The 27,079-nt window shown below is 43.3% G+C and overlaps 1 protein-coding gene across 6 annotated transcripts in view; it reads right to left on the bottom strand.

The window, feature by feature from the left end:
* Nucleotides 1-26,200, bottom strand: part of GAB1 (GRB2 associated binding protein 1) — a 131,622-nt gene extending 105,422 nt beyond the window's left edge. For 5 of the 6 annotated variants that reach the window (XM_032788380.2, XM_032788382.2, XM_032788381.2 and 2 more), the window contains exon 1: nucleotides 25,898-26,053. In XM_032788380.2, coding sequence (XP_032644271.1) covers nucleotides 25,898-25,969 — 72 coding nt within the window. In that variant the 5' untranslated portion in view covers nucleotides 25,970-26,053. Of the gene's footprint in view, nucleotides 1-25,897 lie in introns of all 6 variants that reach the window. The other variant, XM_032788383.2, reaches the window with a different exon arrangement.
* Between the last annotated feature and the right edge of the window lie 879 nt (nucleotides 26,201-27,079).

Genomic DNA, 27,079 nt, shown 5'->3' with positions numbered 1-27,079 from the left:
AGGAAAATCTGTGAATAATCAATTGACAAAAGTTAGATCCGCCTTGACAAGGGAAAACTAGATGATGACCCCGGGTTCATGGGCCTCAGTGACATAGAAGATAGTGGGATGTTCAAGAGGCATAGAGAATTGGGACAGCAGAGGACATTAGAGGAAAGACCAAGATAAATTTAATTTGATGGTAAAACAGTGCCACAGTTGCCTGCAGAGGACAAAATGGAAAGCAGAAATGTGATCAACCATTTCCAAAGAAGCAAGGAAAGAGATGATGAAGTACCGACCCAGAGATCTGGCCAGGAAGAGGTCACTGAGAACCTTGGTGAGACCAATTACAATACAGAAAAGAAGGCAGAAAGTTGAGATACTGAATCTAAGAGCCATCAAATGTAAATAAAGGGGTGGCTAGTTGAAAGGAGCTTTTAGGAAACAACTCTCAACACTGGGAACCCCGATTCCCTCATCCCTCTTGCTCTGAGCAACTCATGTATTTATTGACGTTCTGAGCACACTAAAAGGTCTATTTATTTACTCAGTTTCACCTGAAGAATATGGGGAGAGGTTTGAGGGCAGAGCCGGATTCTTTTGTTGGCATACTACTAATGTCTAAATTGTTTTGTTCTAATTATTGTACACACACTCCAAGAGATTATTTTGATGAGCATAAGTTGTAAAATATACATGCTGCCACTTTTACATTTTAGAACGGAAGGTTTCAGAATGCTTACTTATTTGGAATTTGCGAGAGTTTTATCTAATTTGAGTTTTAACAAACCATTAATGGTGTTATTTGTAAAATGGGCATAGGGAGTTCAGTGTCAAGCTGCCATTTGTGCCTTCAAAAATCTGTGTTCTTAACACAGAGAAACTACATAAAATGCCTATCTGAAAGCAAACTGGTTATTAAATAGTCATAAAGATAAACAAACATCCAATTGTTAAAGTTGTCACAGAACCAGTTTTAGCAATTACAATGTCATACTCAATGGCTCCCAGCTGACTGACAATGATATAACAGATGTAGCAAGATCAAAGATCTCTTCACCTTTCTTTTTATACTACTGTTACAGTTGTAGGAGAGCACTTTAACTTCTACAAAATTTGCTTATTGTGTTCACTATTAAATAAAATAGCCCATGATGAAAATCTGAATTATGCCATATACATTTTAAAAATTGGTTGGTTAGTCCATAATTAGTAAAATGTGCTCCTGAGCAAGAGTAGGAACTGCAATTTACCCTTCTTGAGCACCCATAGGCCATAATCCTGCAATCAGATCTGTATGTGCCTCCTTTGTCTGGACACAACTGCAGGATCACAGCTGTAGTCAGATGTGAGGCTTAGTAACTGATGACCAAAGATATGAAGTGTCCCAGAAGAGGTGGCTATCTGTAGGAAAAAATTATGTAGGCCTCCTTAATAGAGTATGCAGTCCACAGACTACAAGAAAAGCAAAAACTAATCTCAGTTGTCACAGAATTATAGATGTTCCCTGTTAACAAAGTTGAAGCTTAACACACATACACCCTATATAAATAATTCTGTCTTATGTCATTAACTATTTTTACTTATATTACAGGATTACTTTAACACCAAGAGTTTTGCATTTCTTTACAGAACTTTGGTGTCACTCGATATAAGATAGAGATCTCTAATAGTATAATCTCAGAATAGGTTGGAGTTTTTTGGTAGACTGAATATGGTTCTCTGCTTTGTAAAAGGGGAGAAAAAATTCTGGAAAAGTTAGATTATTTTCTCCTTGTTTTGGTAAGGCAGACCCTCCTTTTTCTGTAGAGCTGGTCAATAAAATATTGCCAGTGATACTCCAATAAAAAAACGCCTTTTCCACAAAAAACAAACTTTCCATGGGACAAATTGAAATGATGGCTCTCTGGCTGCCTGCAAAAAAGGCTCCTGTCAATTTCACTTTCTGCCAGTGAAATTGACAAAAGCTTTCCCAGAGGGCTGCTAGGTGCCCTGCTTCTCAGCTTCCTGGCCAGTTCCAAAGTCGGAGAGACAGAAGCCATAACACTCTGCCTCAGCAGCCCTCCACAAAACATTTCTCAGCTTCACCTTCTGCCAGTGAAATTACCAAGATCCTTTTAGGATGACAGCCAGGAAGTTGAAAAAATTCTATTTTGGTTCTCCTAAAACAGAGTTCTTATTAACATCCCTTCCCCGGGGGAGGGGGGGGTGTTAAATTTTGGGCATTTCATCCCTGTTCAAGATGAATTTTTTTTCAAAAATGGAAAATTTGACAGAAACGGATTTTCAATTCCAAGCCTGCTCTATTTTAAATGACAGTCTGTAAAGCACATTGTTTATCTTTAAAAAGTTTTATAGATGGATAATTAGAGGTAAAGGACATATCTTCTACTGATTCCTGCCTCTATCTCTATGTTCAACTTACTGTCTTTTACCTCTACATCCAGTAGTTTTAAGATCGATTTAGAAAATAAATTCATCAGTGTAGGGTGTTTCATTTCTTCAGGGATATCCAGGAGTCACATGCTGAGTCAGTGACTTCTATTTTAAATAGCTTTATTCTCTACTTCCCCCAAAAGATGCAAACGAGTGTCTTTTATTGCTTGAGCCAATTCAGAGGCTGATACCGTTCTTCCTTCCCACAGCTCTGGTTGATTTTAAAATTTGCCTACCTTTTCAGTTAGTTGCAAAGACACTGTAGTCACATTTAATGTAATATATTGCATAATTATGGTGGCTGGATCTTATCTTTTGCACACTACAGGACTCCACTATCTTGACCATCTTCCTGAGCTGTACCCACTAGCTACAATTTTTGTATAAAGTTTAGCAAGGCTGTTTTTCTTAGCGCTCGATGTATTTTCAAGAGATTTATAAAGCCATGCCTGTGGTTTTATTGGCCAGGAAGCCAAAATTTTGTGCATGAAACAGGAGTCTCAAAAGGATGTGACAGAGAGCTCACGGAGACACTTTAGCTGAAGTGCTGTAGACTCTCCATTTTAATATTGTTTATACTTTAAAAAAAAAAAAAAGAAAGAAAAAAGAAAAACAACCCTTCCAAAAAAAGCAAGACTGTCATTTATCTTAGTAGATCACATATAATGTAATTACTGAAATTCAGTGCAAGTTTGCTATAATTTAATTTAATAACTTAACTTAATTTTCCATTTTAAGTTGTACATGCTAATGTGATATTGATTGACTAGAACTTATTAACTATTACAATGAAACACTGTGACATTATCCTAAGATAGCATGAAAAAAAATTGACTAAACAAAATCTAATGAAATCTGACTTCCAATGCTATCTCTATTGTAGTTAGGAGGTCTCAGTACTAGAAACTGAAGTTGAAAGAGCTTTAAAAGGCACATTACAGTAATATTATTATAATTACAGGACTCAACCTACACATTTTTTACTTGAGATTCAGCAAAACTCTCAACATGCAACTTTAAAAAGACACTTAAGAAATGTATAGATTCTTTAAGTGGGTACTTATCTTAATCTACACTCCTCTTATATCATAACTAAAAGGAAAACATCTATATGGGTAACGCCATTTTCACAGTTTGCTTCAGGACTTAGTTCCCATTTATAGCTCTGTTATAAAAAACCAAATTACTATCATTTAAAATGAGTTAATATTTACAAACACAGCAATTCCTTGTGTCGCACGCAGGCTGTCCCCTAGCTATTTTGGGGCCCTATGCAGCCCCCCCATGGGGGGGGGAGGGGAGGCAAGCCTCCGTGGGTGGGGCAAGGAGCGGGCCCCAGGCCTCTGCAGGGGGAGCGGGCTTGGGGGACAGGGAGGAACCACCCCCCAGCACTCACCATCAGCGCAGCTGGGGCCGGGTCTGCACTTCCCGCCACCAGGAGTGCAGACCTGGCCATGCTGGCTGCTGCAGAGCTCAGGGAGTGGGAGTGCGGCTGGGCAGAGGCAGGAAAGGAGTGGGGTGGAGACCATGGAGAAGAGCTGGAGCAGCACACAGCTGTACAGGGCACCAACTTACCCAACTCCCAAAATGGTTAACCATGTTGTGGGTTTAGATCTTTGAGCATTCTCCCAAATGTTGTTCATTATCCAACTGGGTAACCTGAGTGAATGTTACTTTCTCCTTGTGAAAACAAGAAAACCTCGTCCTCCCAAGCATACAAAGTAGGACCCTCTCCTTCCAGAAAGGGAGTGGAGTGCTTAGACAAAAGGGAGGGAACAAGAGACAGAAAAGGATACTGAGCTCTAGTCACTTCATGTGATATTTCCAAAAAGGCTATGTGGGCTCAAATCTTCTGCCAGACTTTCCTCTTCTGAGGATTTCCCTCAATGTCTCATGACATTTATCAGGTGGGAAAGGCGGACATAGCAAAAGCGTTTTTACACTTGTGGAAGCGTACTCATTTATGAGGAAATCAGAATGGGAGATGTACTCATTCCTTGGCTCCTTACCCAATTGTCAAACCTAGCATAAGCCTTCTCTCTGCCTCTTTCACCATTCTTCCCACAACTGATTTTAAGTCAATTATATACAGTAATTCCATTCTAATGTTTCAGTTTGAGTGGCGCAGCCATAAAGGAGCTAAAATATCCCCTCAAGGTCTAAACCAAACAGCTTTCCCAAGTGATGAATGTGAGAGCAAACAATGCATCAAGAGACACTAACTTCTGAGAAGTTCAGAACAGAGATCATTCTCTTTAGTAGCAAGCAGGTCATGAGAGCTTAGTATTAGGTTCTCTCCCCATTCCCCTCATCTGACACACTTTTGAATGCATCTGAAATGCTGTGTCTTGAATGCATCTGAAATGCTCCCCCCTTGCCCAACTTCATCTCAATGGAGAGGGCTGTTGATCAAACAGCAGGGATAGAAACACAATGCCCGGAAGAAAAGAAGCAGGTGAGAACACATGCTTGACAGATAGAAGCCAGGCTCTCCTTCTCTTGGGGTCCTATACCTCCCATTTGTTGAGCTGGAAGAACAAGCAAGGCTGACTGGCTCTCATGCCCTCCCGCATCCCCATTCAATTTCAGCCCTGCTCAGGTTTTTCAAGGGTCTCTTGCCCAGGGCTTAATTTGTGGCAGGGCTTGTGGCAGGCCAGCAAATGGAAGGTCCGGGGCAAGGCCAAAAACATGCCGTTTCTACACTGAGCTGCATGCAATTCTAAGGGGTCTGCCACCACTACTCTACCCCCGTCTGTGGATTCCGAGGTGGGGGTGGTAATCTCAGCCATGCCTGAGGATTCTGCGGACGGGAAAGATGAGGAGGAGGAAGAGGAGGACGAGCTTGCAGAGAGCACACAGCACTCCATTCTCCCCAACAGCCAGGAGCTTTTTCTCACCCTGAATCAGGCTGACGGAATACCCTCCCAGCCTCCCAAGCCACTATCCCAGAGAATGAAGCCAGGAAGGACCTCTGGTGGTGTACCTTGTAAATATAAAACACTGATGGTTTAAAACAAGCGTTTTTAAATATAATTGCCCTGAGATCTGGATGCATCGCCCAGAAAGTTACTGGAAAAGTCTATAACACGTCTGGGGATGGAGCGAAAATCCCGCCAGGACATCTCATGAAGCTCTCCTGGAGGTACTCCAAAGCCTTGCAAAGGTTTCTGGGCAGGACAGCCTTATTCCGTCCTCCATGTTAGAAACACTTGATCACACAAATGCATGTAGCAAGTAATCTGTATCACTGCATGACAAAACCTAGCGGCGTATGCCCCTGTTTGCTGGCATTCAAGCAACATCAGTTCTTTATCTCACTGTGTAATCCTCAGGAGAGTGATATCGATCATGAACTGTCTGAAATTCAGGAATTTAATAAGAGCACGAGATGGTTGGGCTGTTGCCTGTGGCTAAAAGAAATTCTCCCTGCATTTAGCCAAGCGGGCGGGGGGGGGGGATGATTGGCGCTGAGCGTTTTGCGTTTGGTAGCTGGGATCTTCCGGCTACCAGTCATGCAGTGGGGGGAGGTGCGAGCGGATCTTCCATGATACCACCCATGCGGTGGGGAGGGGATAAAGCGATCATGCCAGGTATTGGACTTGGCGTTTCGGGTGCTGCACGTTAACAGGAAAGAAGCGCACGCCAACGGGCTTGCTTGCTATGTGAAAGGAAGGCGCTGATATACGAAGGCTGCAGAAGCTGAAAGACAATGGCTACCATGCCCACATGCAAGCCAATTCGATGCCCGGACCTGAGTCTGTGATCTCACACCACAAGCCGCAGGCCACTCATATTAAGATGCAAAATGCGACCTTGGTTGAGATCTACATGTGCTATGTAAGGTGATAGTGTGTTCACCTAGTGAAAGAGAAATAACCATGTCTGTAAAATGTATCTTTTTTAAATATTCTCTCCCTTTTTTCCTCCCTCCTGCAGCTGCAAATTTCAAGTCCCCTCCTCCATCCCAAAGCTATCTCAGATAAGGCAGTGGAAAAAAAAGACGCAAGACGAAACGTTCTCAAAATCATGGAAGTGACCCACAATGAAAGAGCTCATCTGAATGAGTGCAAGGATGTGGTATCAAGGTACAGAAAGATGCCAGTGACTGTGAGGACTAGGAGGGACCAATGTGAGGATAGGAGAGACGCACGAGGATAAGAGGCTGGCGGCAAGGAAGATCTGGAGTGTTGGGGATGCAACTCTGGTGCTGCTGCGTGATCAAACGACATGCTCCAGTGTCTGGTGGAGCTTCAGGAATGGCACCAGGATCACAGAGTGCCGCTACAGCCTCTGTATAACCGTCCTCCTCCCCCGTCACCATATTCCTTAGCCTCTTCGCCCACCAGATGATCTAAGGATGCCATGGGAGGCTCCATGCACTCCGCCATTCCACCTCAGTGGACAGCCCAACCAAAAGACTGTCATTATTTTGAAATGTTTTTTTGTGGCCTTTTCCTCCCTCCTATCCTCCTCCCAAACCCACCCGGGCTACCTTGTCAGTTCTCGCCCTCTTTTATTTAATAATTAATAAAGAATACATTATTTTTAAACGAGAGTGATTTATTTCCTTAGGAAGCAAGGGGTAATCGAAGGGTGAGGTGGTGGCTTACAGGAATGAGTCAACTCAAGGGGGAGGGGGGTTTCATCAAGGAGAAAACAAACACAACAGTCACACTGTACCCTAGCCCGTGATGAAACTGGTTTTCAAGCTCTCTGATGCACACCCGCTCCCCGGTGTGCTTTCTAGTTGCCCTGTGTCTGGCTGCATGTAATCAGTGGCCAGGTGATTTGTCTCAGCCTCCCACCCCGCCATAAAGTCCCTCCCTTACTCTCACAGGGATGTGGAGCACACAGCAAGCAGCAATAACAATGGGACACTGGTTGGCTGAGGTCTGAGCCAGTCAGTAATGTGCGCCAGTGCGCCTTTAAATGGCCAAATGCACATTCTACCCACCATTCTGCACTTGCTCAGCCTGTAGTTGTTCAACTCCTGACTACTGTCCAGGCTGCCTGTGTATGGCGTCATGAGCCATGGCATCAAGGGTAGGCTGGGTCCCCCAGATAACTACAGGCATTTCAACATTCCAACTGTTAATTTTGGTCTGGAAGTAAGGTATGGCTACACTTCGAATGTGCCGCTGGGAGTTACAGCTGTGTCGTACAGCTGAGAAGGAACAGCGCTGCAGTGTGGCCCCACTGACAGCTACCAGCGCTGCAGTGTGGCCACATTTGCAGCATTTGCAGCGCTGTTGGGAGTGGTGCATTGTGGGCAGCTATGCCAGCGTTCAAGTGGCTGCAACGTGCTTTTTCAAAAGAGGGAGTGGGGTGGAGTGTGACAGGGAAGCGTGGGGGAGACAGAGAGAGCGGATTTTGGAGCAGACATGTGAAGCTCCCTGCCTTGCAAGTTTCAAAAGCGGGGGGAGGGGGGGTGGAGTGTGACAGGGAGCATCGGGGAGACAGAGAGAGTGGATTTTTGAGCAACACTGTGAGCTCCCTGCTTGCAAATTCTGGCCATTTCCCCCACCCCTCTCAATCACTCTTAATGTAAAAAGGCTTCAACCAGATAAGCACTTCTCGAGGACTCCCTCCCCTGCCGTGCTGTTTTGTCTCCTCAAGCAAACAGCTGTGAACATTCCAAAGCCTTAGCTTGCTCGCTGGAGCAAAGAGCAGCTGTGTTTGGTAGCTCCGGGGAGTACCTTCCGTTTGTTGTGACAGGAATGTCTGGGATACCTCTTAATACCCTGGAGGCCATAACAGCGCTGGTGAGTGTCACACCTGATGAGCAGCGCTGCATCACCAGCGCTGGATTCGCTACACCTGTAGCAGACAGAGTACAGCCAGCGCTGCAGCCAGGAGTTGCAGCGCTGGCTGAGCTTTGTAAGTGTGACACCGAGTAAGTTGGCAGCGCTTAACCCCCCACCAGCGCTGCGACTTGCAAGTTGTAGCCAAGCCCTAATTCCCTTGCTGCAGCTGTTTAAACAGAGTATTGTTCCTGAAGATGCAAGTGTCATGAACCCTTCCCGGCCATCCAGTGTGGATGTTGGTGAAACATCCCCTGTGACCACCAGTGCTTGCAGCACCATGGAAAAGTACCCCTTGCAGTTTATGTACAGGTGCCAAGATAGAGCTATGGTTCCATCTATCGTCCCCCACAGGTTTAGGGAATCCCATTGCACCAAAGCCATCCACTATGACCTGCACATTTCAGAGTCACAACCTTTCGTAGCAGCAGCTCAATAGATTACTTTGGCTACTTGCATCACAGCAGCCTCCACAGTTGATTTTCCCACTCAAATTGATTATCCGACTGACCGGCAAGCTGTTGGTGTTGGCAAGCTTCCAGAGGGCTATCGCCATCACTTCTCAACTGTGAGGCTGCTTCATTCTGGTATTCTGCGTTTCAGGGCAGGGGAAGCAAGTCACAAAGTTCCACTGAAGTGCCCTTATGCATGCGAAAGTTTCGCAGCCAACTGGGTGTTCCACACCTGCACACCTATGTGGGGGTCCCACCAGTCTGTGCTTGTTTCCTGGGCCCAAAATTGGCGTTCAATGGCTAGAACCTGCCCCATTACCAGCATGATCTCCAAAGCGCAGGGGCCCATGGTCTGAGAGAATTCTGTGTCCATGTCCTCATCACTCTCTTCACTACGCTGCCGTAGCCACCTCCTCCTCGACTGGTTTTGCAGGTCCTGGTTCAGCACTGACTGCACGAGAATATGCGAGCTGTTTACAATGTCCATGATTTCTGTCTTGAGCTGAGCAGGGTCCATGCTTGCCATCTGCACAGTTCACTCAGGGAAAAAGGTGCGAAACGGTTGTCTGCTACTTGCACGGAGGGAGGGTGAGGCTGTACCCAGAACCATCCACGACAATGTTTTTTGACCCATCAGGCACTGGGATCTCAATCCAGAATTCCAATGGGCAGGGGAGACCGTGGGAACTATGGGATACGTACCCACAGTGCAACGTCCCAGAAATCAACACCAGCCTCGGTACATGGACGCACACTGCCGAATTAATGTGCTTAGTGTGGCCGCGTGCACTCAACTTTATACAATCTGTTTTAAAAAAACGGTTTCTGTAAAATTGGAATAATCCTGCAGTGTAGATATACCCAGAGACTAATCTGCTCAAGTGTTAGGAAGCTCTGGAATGGAAAATGGGTGGATGGAAAGAGAAAGTTTATCTTCTTTTCCACCCCTCTTCCCTAACTGCTAGAATATGCTTCAACTTTGTGAGACACCTGCTAGATAGAGATGGTTACAAAAGATACAGCCCATGAGAACAGTCTAGGAATAGAATCACATCACCATCCATCTTCCAAGCAGATGCTGAAAGCAGCAAGGCTTTTCACCTTTCCCCTTCTCTCACCACAAAGTCTTTTCTCTGTCTCCGTCCAGCGGGCATCTGGTAAATTTTTCAAGGCCTGGTTAAATACAGTATTACTGATTTTACTTTACTCTTTAAGCAAATGCAAGAATGTAAAATTCTGAAATTGAACAGGCAAAACAGAGGCCTTGTGTGTCAAGGCCAGATATGACTGTACTTTAACATTATTAGCACATAAGTCTATTCAACATTATATAATCTCTTATTTACACAAACATTAAGAATTCTTCAGGCTCACCTCACTTGCAGAAGAGAGAGAAGGGGAGTGAGGTAATATCTTTTACTGGATCAACTTCTTTTGGTGAGAGAGAGACACTTACACAAGAGTGCTCTTCAAGTGACCTGAAGAAGAGCTCCGTGTAAACTCAAAAACTTGTCTCATCAGCAGAATAGAAAGCTATTACCTCACCTTGTCTCTCTAAATTCCTGGGTCCGATATGGCTACAACAACACTGCACACAACACCAATTGTTACAGAGAGGCATTTGCTGATTCAAGCACAATTCTTATAACTCTTAGGCATCACAGAGCAGCCATTACTGACTGCTGATAGTCATCTGATAATGAAGAACTGCCAAAATTATTTTTCTTAGCATTGCCAAGTTTGCTATTTAGTTTCATTTCTGTACAAAGAGAAATACATTTTCACTGCATCATAACTAAGAACATGACATTACCATGACTTTGTACTTTAAGGACATTATTTCACTTTGAGTAACTAATCGATAGATTGTCAAATTTATCATGGTATTGTGAAAACAATCTGAACTAGAAATAATTGTTCAAAAACAGTCTACAACAATTTGTTAGTATACGTAAGAGTCCTTAGACACAAATAAATGCATTTATAGCTTTAAGAAAATTGTGTTTCAAATTAATAGCTTCATGATACATTTTCCAAGTGCTCCACTAAACTTTGAAACCTAGGAGCATTTCTCAGCTTAAAATGTTAATTTCCATTTTAGGAATGGATTGCTTTGGAAGAAAGGAGATGGGATGCGGAGTGTCCCACATCTGCCTAACTGAATCCTAGGAGAGATTGGCTTAAGGATGAGATTTTAAATACGCAATATTTTTAAAGTATTTATTATATCTCTAGACTTTTATCTACATATGTCAACATCTCTTTAAATCCTGCTAGATTATGTTCATGACACCTTGTGGAAAAGAGTTCCACAATCTAATTATGTGGTGTCTGAAAAGGCAATTATTTTATCAGTTTTCAATACGCCTTTCAATTTCACTATCTCCTTTTCTTTTACTATAAAACAGGGAGAATAGAAATTCCCAATCCACCTTCTCATTCCCATTAATTATTTTACATACTTTTATCATGTTCCCTCTTATTTGTCTCTTTTCTAAAGTAAGCAATGTCAATCTTTTCAATCACTCTTACTATGAGAGTTTTTCTAATACCTTGATCATTATCAACATTCTTCTCTGTAACCCCTCTAATTCTACAATATCCTTTTTGAGAGGGGGTGGACAGAACTGAACACAGTATTTTGGAGGAAAGCAAACTACTGGTCTCTGTGTATATATAATATTTTCCATATTATTCTCAATCCCATTCCTTATACCTCCTGGCAGTTTGTTTGCTTTTTTGACCAGAACTGTAAATCACCTCCTGAATGTTACTTATGTCCCAGTCCAATGGGGGCTGCAGGAAGGGCGGCCAGCACATCCCTCGGCCCGCGCCGCTTCCTGCAGCCCCCACTGGCCTGGCGAGTGGGAGCTGCGATCGGCCAAACCTGCGGATGCAGCAGGTAAACAAACTGGCCCAGATCATCACAGGCTTTCCCTGAACAAGCAGCGGCCCGACTTTGAGAAGCACTGCTCTAGAACCAGCTGTTCCAAAATCATTTAAGCTACACCTCTACCCCGATACAACACGATCTGATGTAACACAAATTTGGATATAACGCAGTAAAGCAGTGCTCCAGAGGGGAGGGGCTGCGCACTCTGGCAGATCAAAGCAAGTTTGATATAACGTGGTTTCACCTATAACACGGTACGATTTTTTGGCTCCTGAGGACAGTATTATATTAAGGTAGAGGTGTACTGAAAAAAATGTTGCTGTCCTACTTAAGAAAAATCCATGAGAAGACACAAATGTTGTAAAACCATAAAATCATGGATTACATTTAAATGGCAACATTTGTCCTGTGCAGTTAGAGGCTCAGTGAATTCTTTCAGCAGATACGTAAAGGGCAAAGGGTAATGTAAAGCTTACTGTTTTCAATTTAACACTTTTTATAGTTAATGCACACATTACAAATCTGAAAGTTAAAAATCTACATTAAGGTCTATCTGTTCATTGCTCATTTAATAACTAACCCAAATATAATACCAACACAGAGTCACAAGATACAGAAAGTTTGTTTGTGAATGGAAGTTGGCTATTGTATTTGAATAACTTCCTGCATTCTTATCTCATTCCCCAAAACCACACACATGAATTCTTATCGTCAGTAATAAGAACCTACTGACAGCTACATGAGATGAATTTTTAAACAAAAATCTTTTAGGCCACGTCTATATGACGCGTCATTTCGGCGCGTTAAAATCGAAAGCTCGGGGTTCGATATATCGCGTCTCGTCTAGACGGGGATATACCGAACCCAGAGCGCGCTTACATCAATTCCGGAACTCCACCAAAACAAACGGAGTTCCGGATTCGACATGGCAAGCCGCGCACATCGATTCGGCGCGGTGAAGACGGGTGAGTAACTCGATTTTAGATATTCGATTTCAGCTACGCTATTCTCGTAGCTGAAATTGCATATCTAAAATCGATTTTCACGCGTCGTGTAGATGGGGCCTTAGACACTACACAAGTACAGATGTCAGACCTTTATGACAATGGAAAACTTAAAAAATTGTTTTGCTATAGAAAAAAATTCAAATTTGTGGAATTAGTTTCACCTCAGCTGGCCAGGCCAGTTCTAGGGTCCCACTATTTGGGGGTAAGTTGGTATTTTGGAACTTCTGAATGTTGCTATTTAAAAATAAACTTCCAGGAGCTATTTAGAAGTCTGAAAAATCAAAGATTTTAAGAGTAAAAAAAAGTAATTTTTGGCTACAGTGTCAGTATTTTCCTGCTATTTATAATTTATATAAAAGATAAAACTCTCCAATCTGCTCTGGACATGGCTTAGAAATCTTCTGTGAGCACATGACCTGGTCCTGCAAACACTTACCTGTGCGCTTAACTTTATTACAGTGAGTAACCTCTGAAATCAGTGGGCCCACCCATGGTAGTAAAGTCAAGTAGGCTCATAAGTGTAAAACACTGGATAACTTTGTACATATTTTGGCCTGACAATAATTTGGAGCACCCTGAAGATCGTTTGTGGGGGGAATGTCACTTCCCTCCCGGTAGCACCAACCCTGTCTACTAGCGCAGAATACACCTTCTTACATCACTGAGATTCACTGCACTCCACTAGATGAGGAGAAATTCCACCATCGCTCTGCCCCAAAGAGTTATGTTTGGAGGTGCATGGGAAACCAGCTTTAGTTTGTGACAGTCTTCACCACCGTAAAGGTGGGTTGCTCATTTGTTTGGGTTTTTTTTTACAGCAAGATAAACACATGATACTTATCACACTATAAAATCCTAGTGGAGAGATGGCACCTGCAGCTTCTACCATGAGGTAGCTAAGCGAGGTCAGAACTATACCTGCCCAGAGCTGATCTCATAGCAGGACTACAGTGCCTTATCTCTATTATGTTTTTGCTGCATCATATCCAATGTGTTAGTTAACTCGCAGTTTAAAAATAAAGAACAAAAACAAACCACCACAACCTTTCTTTTTAAAGCAGTGAAGATGAAGCTTTAGGTTAAGTCTACACTGCAATTAAAAGTCTGCAGTTGGCCTGTGCCAGTTGACACAGACTCAGGCTTGGTCTACACTACGCGTTTAAACCGATTTTAGCAGCGTTAAACCGATTTAACGCTGTACCCGTCCACACTACGAGGCCCTTTATATCAATATAAAGGGCTCTTTAAACCGGTTTCTGTACTCCTCCCCAACGAGAGGAGTAGCGCTAAAATCGGTATTACCATATCGGATTAGGGTTAGTGTGGCGGCAAATCGATGATATTGGCCTCCGGGCAGGATCCCACAGTGCACCACTGTGACCACTCTGGACAGCAATCTGAACTCAGATGCAGTGGCCAGGTAAACAGGAAAAGCCCCCGCGAAATTTTGATTTTCATTTCCTGTTTGCCCAGCGTGGAGCTCTGATCAGCACGGGTGGCAATGCAGTCCCAAATCCAAAAAGAGCTCCAGCATGGACCGTACGGGAGATACTGGATCTGATCGCTGTATGGGAAACAAATCTGTTCTATCAAAGCTCCGTTACAGAAGACGAAATGCCAAAGCGTTTGAAAAAAAATCTCCAGGCTACACAGTGCTGCGTGACAAGCGTAACGGGAAGCCAGAGACTCAAATGGACGCTCATGGAGGGAGGGAGGGGGTACTGAGGACTCCAGCTATCCCACAGTCCACAGCAGTCTCCGAAAAGTATTTGCATTCTTGGCTGAGCTCCCAATGCCTGTAGGTTCAAACACATTGTCCGGCGTGGTTCAGGGAATAGCTCGTCAATTTACTCCCCCCCCCCCACGTGAAAGAAAAGGGAAAGAAATCGTTTCTTGACTTCTTTCAATGTCACCCTATGTCTACTGAATGCTGCTGGTAGACGCGATGCTGCAGCAGTGAAGAGCAGTATCCACTCCTCTCCCTGCCCCCCGTGGCAGACGGTGCAGTAGGACTGGTAGCCGTCCTTGTTATCAACCCGTGAGTGCTCCTGGCTGGCTTCAGGTGAGGCTGGCCAGGGGCGCCTGGGTAAAATAGGAATGATTCCCGGTCATTCCCAGTAGATGGTACAGAACGGCTGGTAACCGTCTTCATCATAGCAACTGGGGGCTGAGCTCCATCAGCCCCCTCCCTTTCCTGTGTAAAGAAAAGATTCTGTCCTGCCTGGACTGTCATAGCCTATGCGATCCCACGAGTCTGTGCTTGTTTCCTGGGCCCCAAATCAGCATTCAATGGCTAGAACCTGCCCCATTACCAGCAGGATCACCAAAGCTCAGGGGCCCGTGGTTTGAGAGAATTCTGTGTCCATGTCCTCATCACTCTCGTCGCCGTGCTGCCATAGCCGCCTCCTCCTCCTCGCCTGGCTTTGCAGGTCCTGATTCAGCAGAGACTGCATGAGAATGCGCAAGGTGTTTACAACGTCCACGACTGCGGTCTTGATCTGAGCAGGGTCCATGCTTGCTGTGCTATGGTGTTTGCACAGTTCACCCAGGAAAAAAGGCACGAAACGGTTGTCTGCTGCTTTCACGGAGGGAGGGGTGAGGCTGTACTCAGAACCACCCACGACAATGTTTTTTGCCCCATCAGGCACTGGGATCTCAACCCAGAATTCCAAGGGGTGGGGGAGACTGCGGGAACTATGGGATAGCTACAGGACAGCTACCCACAGTGCAACGCTCCGGAAATCAACGCTAGCCTCGGACCATGGACACACACCGCCGAATTAATGTGCTTAGTGTGGCCGCGTGCACTCGACTTTATACAACCTGTTTTATAAAACCGGTTTATGTAAAATCGGAATAATCCCATAGTGTAGATATACCCTCTGGTTAAGAGGCTGTTTAATTGTAGTGGGCTCCAGCCTGAGCATCTACAGCGCAATTCAACAGTCCATTAGCCCGAGCTCCATGACCCTGAGGCAGCTGGCACAGGACAGCCATGTTGGGGGGGGGGGTTAATTGCAGTGTAGACGCCCCATAGACTCCACAAAAGAGGTATCAGAGGAAAGTGTGAAGCAGATATGGTCAATTAACACTCCCTCTGCCCATTCTGTCAACAAGTCAGTCTTTTCAGGATAAGACGTCCAAAAACAGTTTCACTTATGACCAAAGATGGGCATTGAACCCAGATTTCCAGAAGTGGAAGAGCAGTACACCATCCCATCATGACATTTACCAGAAGTACCACCACGTTCCCTGTTTTGTCAACCATTCTTCTACTGCCTTTTACATAGCCACATTATGATGTACATGCATTTTTTTTTAAACGCACAAGTCACACTGGCCATAAATGGCAGATTTTAGAAGGGCATATGATTACTCCATTAGTTCCATGTGTACTGACCACCAGGTTTTAATTGCTCCAAATTAACTAACTACCGTGGCAAAACCTGAAGTGCTAAAATGAAAGAAAAATATGACGCAACTGTTGAGTTGTTGGTTTAGTAACTATCGCTAAGATATAAAGATGCAATTAGATGTATCCCTTTGTATTCTAACATGCACAATAATTTTTAAGAACTCACTTAACAGGTTTCCAAAACTAGACAATTAGAGTATTTACCTGTTAATTCAATCCCATGGATTCTGTTGAAAATGTACCCATTAATGTCACTGCTGGATTATATTGAGAAAATGTTTTCAGCCATGGTATGTAAAGTGAGATTATGCTAAAATTGAAAGTATTCAGCGGTGCTCCAAAAACCCTCAAAAGCTAACCAAAAAGAGCACAGAACTACAGTCAGCAGCCAGATGCAAGGGCAAAAATAGGTGTTTAAATCAGAGTATATTCAAAATTAATCTGCTATTTCACTGAAAGCTAGTACAAAAGATTGTAACACTGGTATACCATGCTGAGAAACACTGACCATGCACTATCTGCAGAGCTTGGATTAAACTGTAATTTATAAGGAGTAAATAATCCAGACAAATTTGGCAAAAAATAAATTGCAATAATCCAGCCAAGAATAAAAAAGAATTAAGAAAGTATCAGAATTAGCAACTAAGGATGAATCAGCATCCTCCTGAGACAACACTGTTTGTACTCTTGCTAGATTCCAAGATGATTTTTTTCTAAAGTAACATGGTAATCAAAAGAAAATGATGGTTTAAACATACAAGTTTATAAGCTTTAGGAGCTGGATTCCCTTTGTAAGGTCACAATCAAACTAGCAAATTCAACTGTACACACACACAGTAATTCACTCCTCAGAAAGCATTGCGTACACAGATGGAATTCAGAGCAATGAAATGTGCATTTTGAAGAAATGCCTTGCTGCAGATTGTACAGGTTAAAGTGCTTCTCTTGATAATTAGAGGACTATTCGTTACAGCAGACTGACTTTAAAGGGACACTGTTAGTTTAAAATAAGAAAATCATGTGACTATCTTTTTAAACCTACCATTGTCAAAACATGGAAGACTACTATGAACAAAAGAGTAAAGAAAATTTTTCCTCTGTTTTTTAGTTTGTTTGCTCTCTACATTTTCCACACTTTGTAACTACTGTTTCACTGTTTCCCTTGCTAAATGCCTGACTGTAAAAGAGACACTCAGGGACAGCTGTAGTACTGAAAATATGACATTTTTTTTCCTTTAAATTACTAGATTTCAAGTTGACAGTGTCCCTTTAATCTCTACCACAGGCTTTTCGTCAAAGCAAAAACAATGAGAAAGATGTGTTACGGGTCTATGCTGAGAAAGACTATATTTGACTCTGATCATCTGACCCAATAGTCATTACAAAGACACACTTTAAAATTCAACAGTGAAGCTAGAAAACTAAAAAGCAGAAAGTGATCCAGCAATCACTTTAAGACATACATTTTTAATTGTTAAAAGTTCATTGTAAACAAGTTGCTGGCCTTTTTTTAAGCAGTAGGCTGATGAATGCAAAAGAAGAAAGCCAAAAAAAGGGTAGATCATACCCCTAGGAATTTCCTTCCCTAAAAGACTCTTTGTCAAATAAAGATGGGAAATGGCATTACTAGCTGTTTATGCTATCTGGGTGTCATTTCAAAGGAACCCAAGATCGCAGCTCACTGACAATCAAGGACTATATAATACTGGGAAGTGTTATGGTTTTATTCTGTTTTCCAAGCCATTCTCCTCTTCCCACGAACATCACTTCCATCTTACTTATTTAATTTCAGCCAGCTGCTTCCCTCACTCCTGTCCTGGAAAATATAGGTGGTGGGGTTCTTTTTTCTATCTATCTGACATGAAAGGAATGCAGAACTAGGCATCATATGCATATAACTGGAATTTAAATCTATTGCATTTTGTGATCTTCTCTAATGGTTTAACATATATGTTAACTAGGCAGGGTGATAGGACTGTGCCTTGTGAGACCAGGGCCAGGTCTAAATTATGCTGGCATAGCTATGTCAGCCAAGAGAGTGAAAAAAACCTCACCCCCTACTGGGCACCGCTTTGCCAGCAAACCTCCTTGCCCCCACTCTTCCCCACAGATGCAACTACGCCAACAGAAAAGTGCTTCTCTCAGCATAACTAAAGTTGTTAGAGGAAGTAGTGTTACTATGCTGACAAAAAACCTCTTTCTGTCAGAATATGCTGTGTCTACACCAAAGGGCTCTGCTGATATAACTATATCAGGAAAGCATTTGTAACGTGACAAGACCTTTGTAAGTGAACATTCAAGGTGTAGGAACAACTGCTGTTCAGCATCTCAGAAGAAAGACTGGTACCAGTAGTATGCTATTCCATCCACTGCACAGAGCCCTCTGCTACCCCCCACCCCGGGGGCCACAGGGAAGTGGTGCCAGCCACTTCTGAAAGAAGAGCGGGGCTCGCAGCGCCACGGGGGGGCAATCCCACAGGCCAGATCCAAAGCCCTGATGGGCCAGTTCCAGCTCGTGGGCTGTAGTTTGTCCACCCTTGAGTTAGAGCCACACGAGGTGACTTAAGTTTCCTTCAGTGTTCAAGGACTTCTCTTTGTGTGAATAGGCTGAAATCTGTGCAGGGAGGTATAGATGTTGTTTTGCAGCCTCCAAGTCCTGGGATCCAGATAGAGTCTCTTAGATCCACGCAATCTTATTCACTAAGTAAGGTAAGGTCTACCTACACTGGGGTGAAGTCCTCGGTCTACTGAAGTCAATGGCAAAACTCCCATTGATTTGACTGCAGCAGAATTTCACCATGAAGTTGCAGCAATTTAACCAAATCTTTAAAACAGCAATTTAATTTGACCAGTGCAAGCCTCTAATGCAGATACTAAAATTGGTCTAAACTTGGCTTGAATGAATTTAGTTTGTCAGTTACATTACTAGTTGATCAGATTTTTGTCTAACCGGTTCTTATACTAGTAAGGTATAAAACTATTAAGACTAACGGTATATGTCAGTTTACATAAAAACTGAAAGACTTTTCAATGGATAAAAATTGGTAGTAAGTGCTTTTCTATCTCAGCATGTGCTTGTTGGGCTTCTTTAGCTTACTTTGGACATCAATCTCACTCTCCTGACTCAGAAAGACACGAAGTATCTACGGTACACAGCACCGTATCTTTATTTTGTGTACAAAACAATGCAATTCTGTGTTATCCCCAAAGGAAATATTTGAAATTGTTACATTCAGTTTGCTTTCAATTTCAGAGTTTGAGACTAGTTAATATTTTCTTTTACAGACATCAAAAGGCAACAGTCTGACTTTTCTACAGAGCATATGATAAGGGGAAGGAGGAGGAACAGGCCTTGGGGCTAGAATAGAAGTTTTTACATAGAAAGTATTTAACTGGAATGTGGAAATGAGACTACTTGCTAAACTATATACAAAAAGAACATGTGTGACATTCACTGAAAAAAAGACAAGAATTTGAAGACAAAACAATGCATGACCTGAATTAAATCACAAATGGCAACTGAGAAAAGGTTGACATGAGGTTGTAAAACAACACTTTCCAAATTAGGACTAACTGTCGAGTTTAACTCACCAAGTTGTGTCTGAATACGGAAGAGGTTAACAATTTAAGGTACTGGGAAGGGCTCATCTCATGTATTACCTTTTCTCTGTTCTCATATACAGTTCTCTAGAATCTTAAAGAAGCTTTGACATCTACAAGCGTTAAACATATAAGATGTACCAAAAATGTGAATGGAGGTTCACATGAAGAGACTGTATAGCAGTCACTTCCCAAAGCATATGTTGGTATAAGCGTGCACAGAACAATCATACACAAAGAGGTAATGTACCAATGGACCGCCAAAGAGAATTTCAAATTATACAAGCATAAACAGCACACAAAATACAAAAGCATAAACCTTCTGAGCCAGTTACCTTCTAGACATGTATATTAATGCCTGTATATTACACATATATATTCAAATAATCAAATATTTCTTTTTATAGTTGATACAGATTCTGGACTGACTTCAGCCTGAAACTGTATTTTATAGCAGAACACACATACATTTTGTAGGCTTATGTTGGAATTACATGCCTTATATTATAAAAACACTACATAATGAGATAAATTAACTTCCACGTTACACTGCAATGCTGGGGCTCAATCCTGCAAGGTGTTCAGCAACTTCTACAGGAGGAGGGGCAGGACAAACCCAAAATATCAAAACATCTCAAAGAGTTACTAGATTACCTCAAAATTAATAAATATAATGTGAATACTGATTTATGACATCACTTGCAAACGAAGGGCTGCAAACTTACTCTGATCTCATTTACTCTAAATCTACACTGGTTTAACTCCACTGATTTCAGTGGATTTGCTCCCAATTTACACTGCAGCAACCATCAGAATAGGTTTTAAATTAATAGATGCATTCCAAAAATAAAAAGTTCTTCAGCCACTTTGGTTTATATCTTATCACGACTGTTATATGTACTTCCAAAACTTTTTTTCTCATGAAGAAGTGTTCTTAACTCCCAAATCTTTGGCCATCAAAGTACTACTTAAGATGGAAGACTAGGACTGATCACACAAATACCTAAAGAACTTCTGAATAAGCCAATAAGAAGATATTCCATTTCTACTGCCATCAGTACTTACACTATCTTAGAGGAGCATTAGTAATTATTCCCAGGGGAATTCTGCACCACTGAACATGTACAGAATTAATGTCCGGCACAGAATTTTTTTGCTGCAGAAAATACATCCTGCCTGAGAAATGAGGCAGTTCTGCCTTTCACCCACCAGAACAGCCAGCAGCTGGCTGCATTCATCACAGTGCCCTGCCCACGGAGCCAGGTTAAGACAGAGAGTGGGGCACACAGGGCTGCTGGGGGGATCACAGACTGTGGTTCAGAAGGGCTAGTGGTGGGGGACAACAGACAGGGGTGCTGGCTCAGGAACTAGTGGGGTGACAGCACTGAGCCAGGGCTGAATGGAAGGGGTGCTGCAGGGCCACATTGGGAGGGCAGTTAGAGGGCTTCAGGGACACATGGGAACAGGGGAAGATGTGCCTTACAGAATGGGAAAGGCTCAGGGTCAGCCAGGGTCTGCATGGGGGAGTCTCTCCAACTCGCTAACAATCCCTCCTCTCTCCCCCTCACCCGCAAAACCTGCTCCATACATCTTCCATCCTCACCCAACAACCCGCCAGGTTTTCTCCCAGGCTCCTTCCCTCTCCCCCAGCTCCTCCATTACCCATGACTCCTGCGAGCCTTTCAACTGCTTCTGAGGGGTGCGGAAAATATGTTTCTGTATTGTAGTTTAATTACTCAAAGTTCTGTTTTAATATGCCTAGTAAATAATCTATTTGTCAAAAAAAAAAACCAGAATATTTTTTGTTGTTTGCATTGTTACAGACATCTCTGCTGACGGGAATTTTGAAATAAATTACCAAAATAATTGAAAATGGTATGATTATATTGACAAATAAAATAAGCAGAATTTTGAAGAATTACAAATATTGCATGCAGAATTTTTAATTTTTGGTACAGAATTTTTAATTGTTTGGCACAGAATTCCCCAGGAGTAAGAAGTAATTCATGAATATAAGGTAATGCTTAATCATCCATCCAAGCTGCCTAAAATACAAGATGTTAAAACCAGAAATTGAACTGAGATACAAAGTTTGGTCTGGGTCAAAACTGCCTGACTTATTTGTTTTATAGGCAAATTTTTAACTACTACAGAACCGCAAGCATTTTACTCAAACTGGGATGCATAAATTCTCACTTTAAAACAGCAGTAACTCACAATAAAATAATCTATGCTAACAACTCCACATTGGATTTGAAATAACATAAAGCACCAAACACTGTATACAACTGGAGGCCCACTGGTATGTAAAAGTAAATATCAGGAAATGCAGCACAAAGATTTCTGATTTTCAGCATATTTAATCAAGGAGTTGCCACGGTGAACCATAAATTTAGGAGCAATGGAGGGAAGTAAAACTGTCCTTTTAGCCATTAAACTAATGAAAAATTTAGTAACCCTTGCACAATATTCATAAAAGTCCTCCCCTCACCCCACTCCACCCCCCAAACTGGCAATTCTCCGCCTCTACATCTAACTTGTCAACTTATGGATATTTAAAATCCTCTATACTGCTGCCAATCACACATCAGGTGAGCCTAATGTGTGAACTAGCACACAAACAGAGAATCTGCAGCAAAACCACAGTACAGCAGTAAAATGATGAAAGCTGAATTTTTAATCTTTAAAGAAATGGAGTTGAGGGAAATGTTCTTTGTGTGGTTTTAAAACTGAAGAAATGGGAAAGATAAAAATGAAGTGAACAAAAGTAGTTTCAAAAGACTTACCTTCCTCATTTTACAAAAGTTAAGAGTGGACAGAAAGCAACACAAAGGAAAACAAAAGGAACAGAGCTCAGCCTCCCTCCATCCCAAGCAGGAACCAAATCCTACTTTACCTTATTCATACAAGTAGCAACTATCATAATTGGAACAGGATTTAGATCCATTCTCTCTGACACTAGCTTCCTCCTATATGTCTGGCCCCTCTCCCCATTTTGCAGAATTTAAGCAGATGACTAAAAAGTACTTAATGCATGTTAAAGAAGTAAATAGAGGGGCTGAGAAATGCATCCCTCTAAAGCCACATCTACATCAGAAAGCTGGCCCACTGTTGACAACCACTGTCAGCAAAGGGTTTGCCTGAATGAGCAATCATGCTCTTTGCAATACCACTGAAAATTATTGTCCCATCTACGCCAGCAACTAGACTATTTCCAATTCCAGATCAAGTGAACCCACTGCTGATGACAACAGCTATAAGTAAAGAATTTAGTTTCCTAGCAAAGACGTTAACTGACAATAAAAACATTTCTGCTTTTTTATGGGGAAAGACACCTGCATCCAAGAAACTGATTTTCCATTCCTAAAACAGTTACTTCTTGTTAGGACTTCAAATGCTTGGAAACTGTCTTTAGTACAATGTCAGACTGTTTAAAAAAAAAACAAAAAACCCTGAAAAACCCCATGGACCATATGTCTATGCACTAGCTTCAAAGTGTTCTTTCTCGCCCTCCCTAAAGCTTAGCACTAAAACCAGATTTAACATCTGCAATTTCAGACTTCCTATCTCCCTTTCCAGATGGACTCTTGGATTTGCCCCAACACTTGTGTGCATTAACTAACAAGGCATGAAGTTACAGTGTTCCATATATATGTGAAAAGTATGTGCTGCAAAAACATACTTTTCCAGTGAAAATTTATTCCTCTCTCTTCCTTCCGAGGGAGCCTTCTGAAATGTCACCAATATAAAATGCAGCTTTATATAAAAACTTTTTATACCGCTTCACAAAGATGTAGTTATTGTTAGGATAGACAAATCTGCATCAGTCATAGAGCACTTAGTAGAAATTCACAGAGTTAGACCTAACAGCCTTTTTATTTGGACAAAGAACATTGATCATGATATCAAGGTTACAAACATGGACTTGAGAATCTTTTATCTAACAATTCACCAGGCAGCACAGACAAGCAGAAGGAACCTTATTTTAACCTATCCCTCAAACAGTATCTCCTCCTCTGTTGCTGTCGTGTCAGCGAATATGGCTGTAGGATTTAAATTTATAGCTTTCTGTCCTACAGTCCAGACAAGAGTGGTACCAACTAAGCTACAGTAAAGTTACTGGAAGCTTGCCCTTACCCCCTAGATGCCATCTTCACTCTGTATAGCTTCAAACAGCAGATCTTTTAGTGATATTAACTGAACACACAGGGATGACTACTTTTCAGGTGGACCAGTTAAAGGAACACTATTGCGTAACATATTATCCTATTGCTATATTTAATTATAAAGAAGAGTATAATCATTAAAAATATCTCAAGTGATCTTTTCATTAACTTGTTTTTTAAACAGTTAAATCAACCAGCATTTTTATAATAATATGTAACTTACATCAACTCAAAGTGAGATTTATGTTTTCTTAATGCCAATGGAAACTGTTTCGAGCCTACTTTAGATCAAACAGAGTTTCTGTTGGACAGTAGGATTAAGATGGCAGATCCTCAAGAAGGACAACAGTCCCACTGACTGAAGAGTCTGAAATGTATGTATGCTTATACAGTTATAATACCTTAGACAGCTAAATAAGTATTTATTATTCACTGGAGTTTTCTTCTAATGCAATGTGCATTATTTTAATTTAGCAGTGCAGAAACTAATTAATTCAAAAACACCTCAATAAATATGGAAAAGTCCCACCTCTCGAGTAGGGTTATTGTTTCACCCTATGATTTATTGTTTCAAGTTCTTAACTGTTAATAATCTCTTCCATCAAGAGACAGCAAAATTGTGTGTGATTTTACTTTTCCTGTAGAAAACTAGTCAAACTTAAAAGATTAGATCACCTGATACCTCAATGACTGCCACTGTACTAATTATGATACTATATTTTTACCACTGCCCTAACAGTACAAAAAAAAATGAATACCTGTATAAACCCAGTGCCCCATTCTGTAGGAAAGATATAAAGGTTTTATACACCACCACAATATTCTCATTGGAAGTCTGATCCTGCAATACTATAGTCAATGGGACTTGTACCATTCACTCCAATAGGACAGGACTGGGGCCTGAAATAGCTTTTATCTTAAAACACAGGGAAGTCTTGTTTAAACAAACTCCTTGTAATTTAAAAACTCAATGACAGCAACTAAAGCTCACTTCTCCCTTTCCTCTTTGGAAAGTGGTCATGAAGACATCAATAAAAAGAAATATTGTGACATGACAAGCGGTGTTTGCTGATTCTCAAGTAGTCTGTCTGCTTTAATAAAAGTGGCACCTTCAAAGTTCATCTTCTATTTAAATGAACCCCAAAAATGCTTAAGTGAAGAAACAGCATCTTGTAACAATTATACAGATACCATGCAAGCCACTTTGGTACCATGGGAAGGACCTCAAGAAAGATCACTTCTGGCACCATGCATGCCTCCTACGTGACTTGACAGCGTCTCCGAAAGCCTATACAGCTACGACAGCATTGCTGGTCCTGTGTCAAGAAATTCGCGCTCTCAGCAAACAAGCACCATTTTCATGCAACTTCAATGTCATCTCTGCTACAGTCTGTTAGAATATTTACTTATGAGCAACAGCAGAATTCTATAAAAAAGTAACATTGTTTTTCTCTTCTTTTCAATTTGTAAGTCAGGAGTTCTGAAAGTGAAAAGGTTCCCTCATGTGAACTGTACTCAGGGGAGGAAAAGTGCTTCTCAGATACCTGTAGGAAAGATCACTGTTGCACAAAGTTGCAATTGCCCTGTAAAAAACAACTTTCTATTTGTAATATCAACCGACGAACTAGGGTTTTATCTTTCTCCAGCCCCACTGAGTGAACTGTACAGTGGCTCTAGGAAAAGACTAGCCAGTGTTTACATTTAAAAGACAGAACTTAAGAGAGGATCTAAAGGGAACAACTCCGCCCCATGCTCCCTTAGCGAGGCAATAAAACCAAGATAAAAGATCTTCTGGCCGCTCAGGGTCCTTTCCTAACTGACATCCAACTGAACTGCGTACTTGGCAGTAAAAAAAAAAAAAGAAAGAGAGGAAAGGTGGTGTGAAAGCCTAAGGGGCTGTGCGGAGCCAGCAGACAGAAAGTCTCTGCTGTCAATACAGTAACTCCACCATGCTACAAGAGAGCAGAGGGAGGAGGGCAGCGGGCAGGCAAGGAGTGAGCGCAGCGAGGAAAGGTGCCGGGCGGGCAGGAAGGAGAACCAAGCAGAGACGGACGAAGGCAGCCGGGACAGGAGAGCAAGGCAGGGCGAGGAGAGGGAGAGACGCCAGCCCGCCCAGGGGATAAGGGGTACGGTGAATGCACTCACGTATCGCTTCAACTTCTTCTCCGGCGGGGACTTTCGGAGCCAGCCCGAGCAAACCACCTCCCCGCCGCTCATGGTTGCGCCGCCTTCCCGCTGGGGGGATTCCTCTGTCCGTAGCAGCGGCGCGGCCGGGCCGGGCCGAGAGAGCCCCAGAGACACAGCAGCAGCCGCACCGCGCCCGCTCCGGCCTCCTCCGGCTCTGGGGAGAGGGGAGGAGGTGGCCGGAGGGAGGGAGGGAACGAAGGAGGGGAGTGTCTCCCACACAAACAGCCCGAGCCAGGGGAGCGGAGACAGCGGAGTGGGAAGCGGGACGGAGGGGGCGGCTCTCGCCCTCCAGCCACCGAGTCACACAAACAGCAGGCACAGGAGCAGCGGCCGCCGCCCCGCCTGGGCCACCGCAACTTCAACGCCCGTGTCCCGGAGAACAACCCCGCCGCAGCGCTGCCAGGCTCGCTCCTGCGGGCTGCCGCAAGAGCCGCCTCGCGCGGCGGGGACTGTCTGCAGCTGCCGCGCGAGGACGGACCGCGGGGGCTTCCCTTGCTGCTCTCCCTCTGCTGCCTGCCTGGCAAATCTCAGCGCCGCTGCCTAGCGCGGCTCCTTCCTCCTCCCCAGCTGCTGCTGCGCTGGGAGGGGGCGAGAATCGCCCAGGCAGTGCTCGTGTCCCTGGCTTCCCCCTCCCGGCTGGGCTGGAACGTGGAGCCCGGCAAAGTTCCACCCCGGCAGCGCTGGGACTTGAAAGGGGCGGGAGGGCTGGAATCCTGCTCCCAGCACAGTTCGACCGAGCGAACGCAGAGATTTGAAGGGGAGGGGGAACCCCAGCCTCAGCGACTACTGGGCACGGACAGGAGGAGGGGTCCCTCCCCCTTAGCTCGGGGGGAGGGATCTGCCCTGGTATTCAAGTGTCCTGCCTCTCCAGCCCCGTCTTCTACCGTCACCATCGGCCTTTGCTGCTGTCAGTTGAACACGGTTTCCCCACCCCTTACCCTTTCCCTTCCTCCCCACCGGTGGCCTCTGCGGCTCGCCTCGCCCTCCCCGTCCACAGTGGAGGAGCTGAGACTTTCTCTGAAACTCAGCCAGAGCCTTTTCCAACAACAAGGGCAGGGAGGAGGAAGGAAGGTTGTTGGGCTTTGGAGAGGGATCCTGGGATCTGTAGTTCGGAGGATGGTACAGCCTATGTCCGCTTTA

Source organism: Chelonoidis abingdonii, chromosome 5 (genome assembly GCF_003597395.2).
Source record: "Chelonoidis abingdonii isolate Lonesome George chromosome 5, CheloAbing_2.0, whole genome shotgun sequence".
Classification (NCBI taxonomy): domain Eukaryota; kingdom Metazoa; phylum Chordata; order Testudines; family Testudinidae; genus Chelonoidis; species Chelonoidis abingdonii.
The sequence above is the reverse complement of the archived record's forward strand: the minus strand, read 5'-3'. Positions and strand labels throughout refer to the sequence as shown.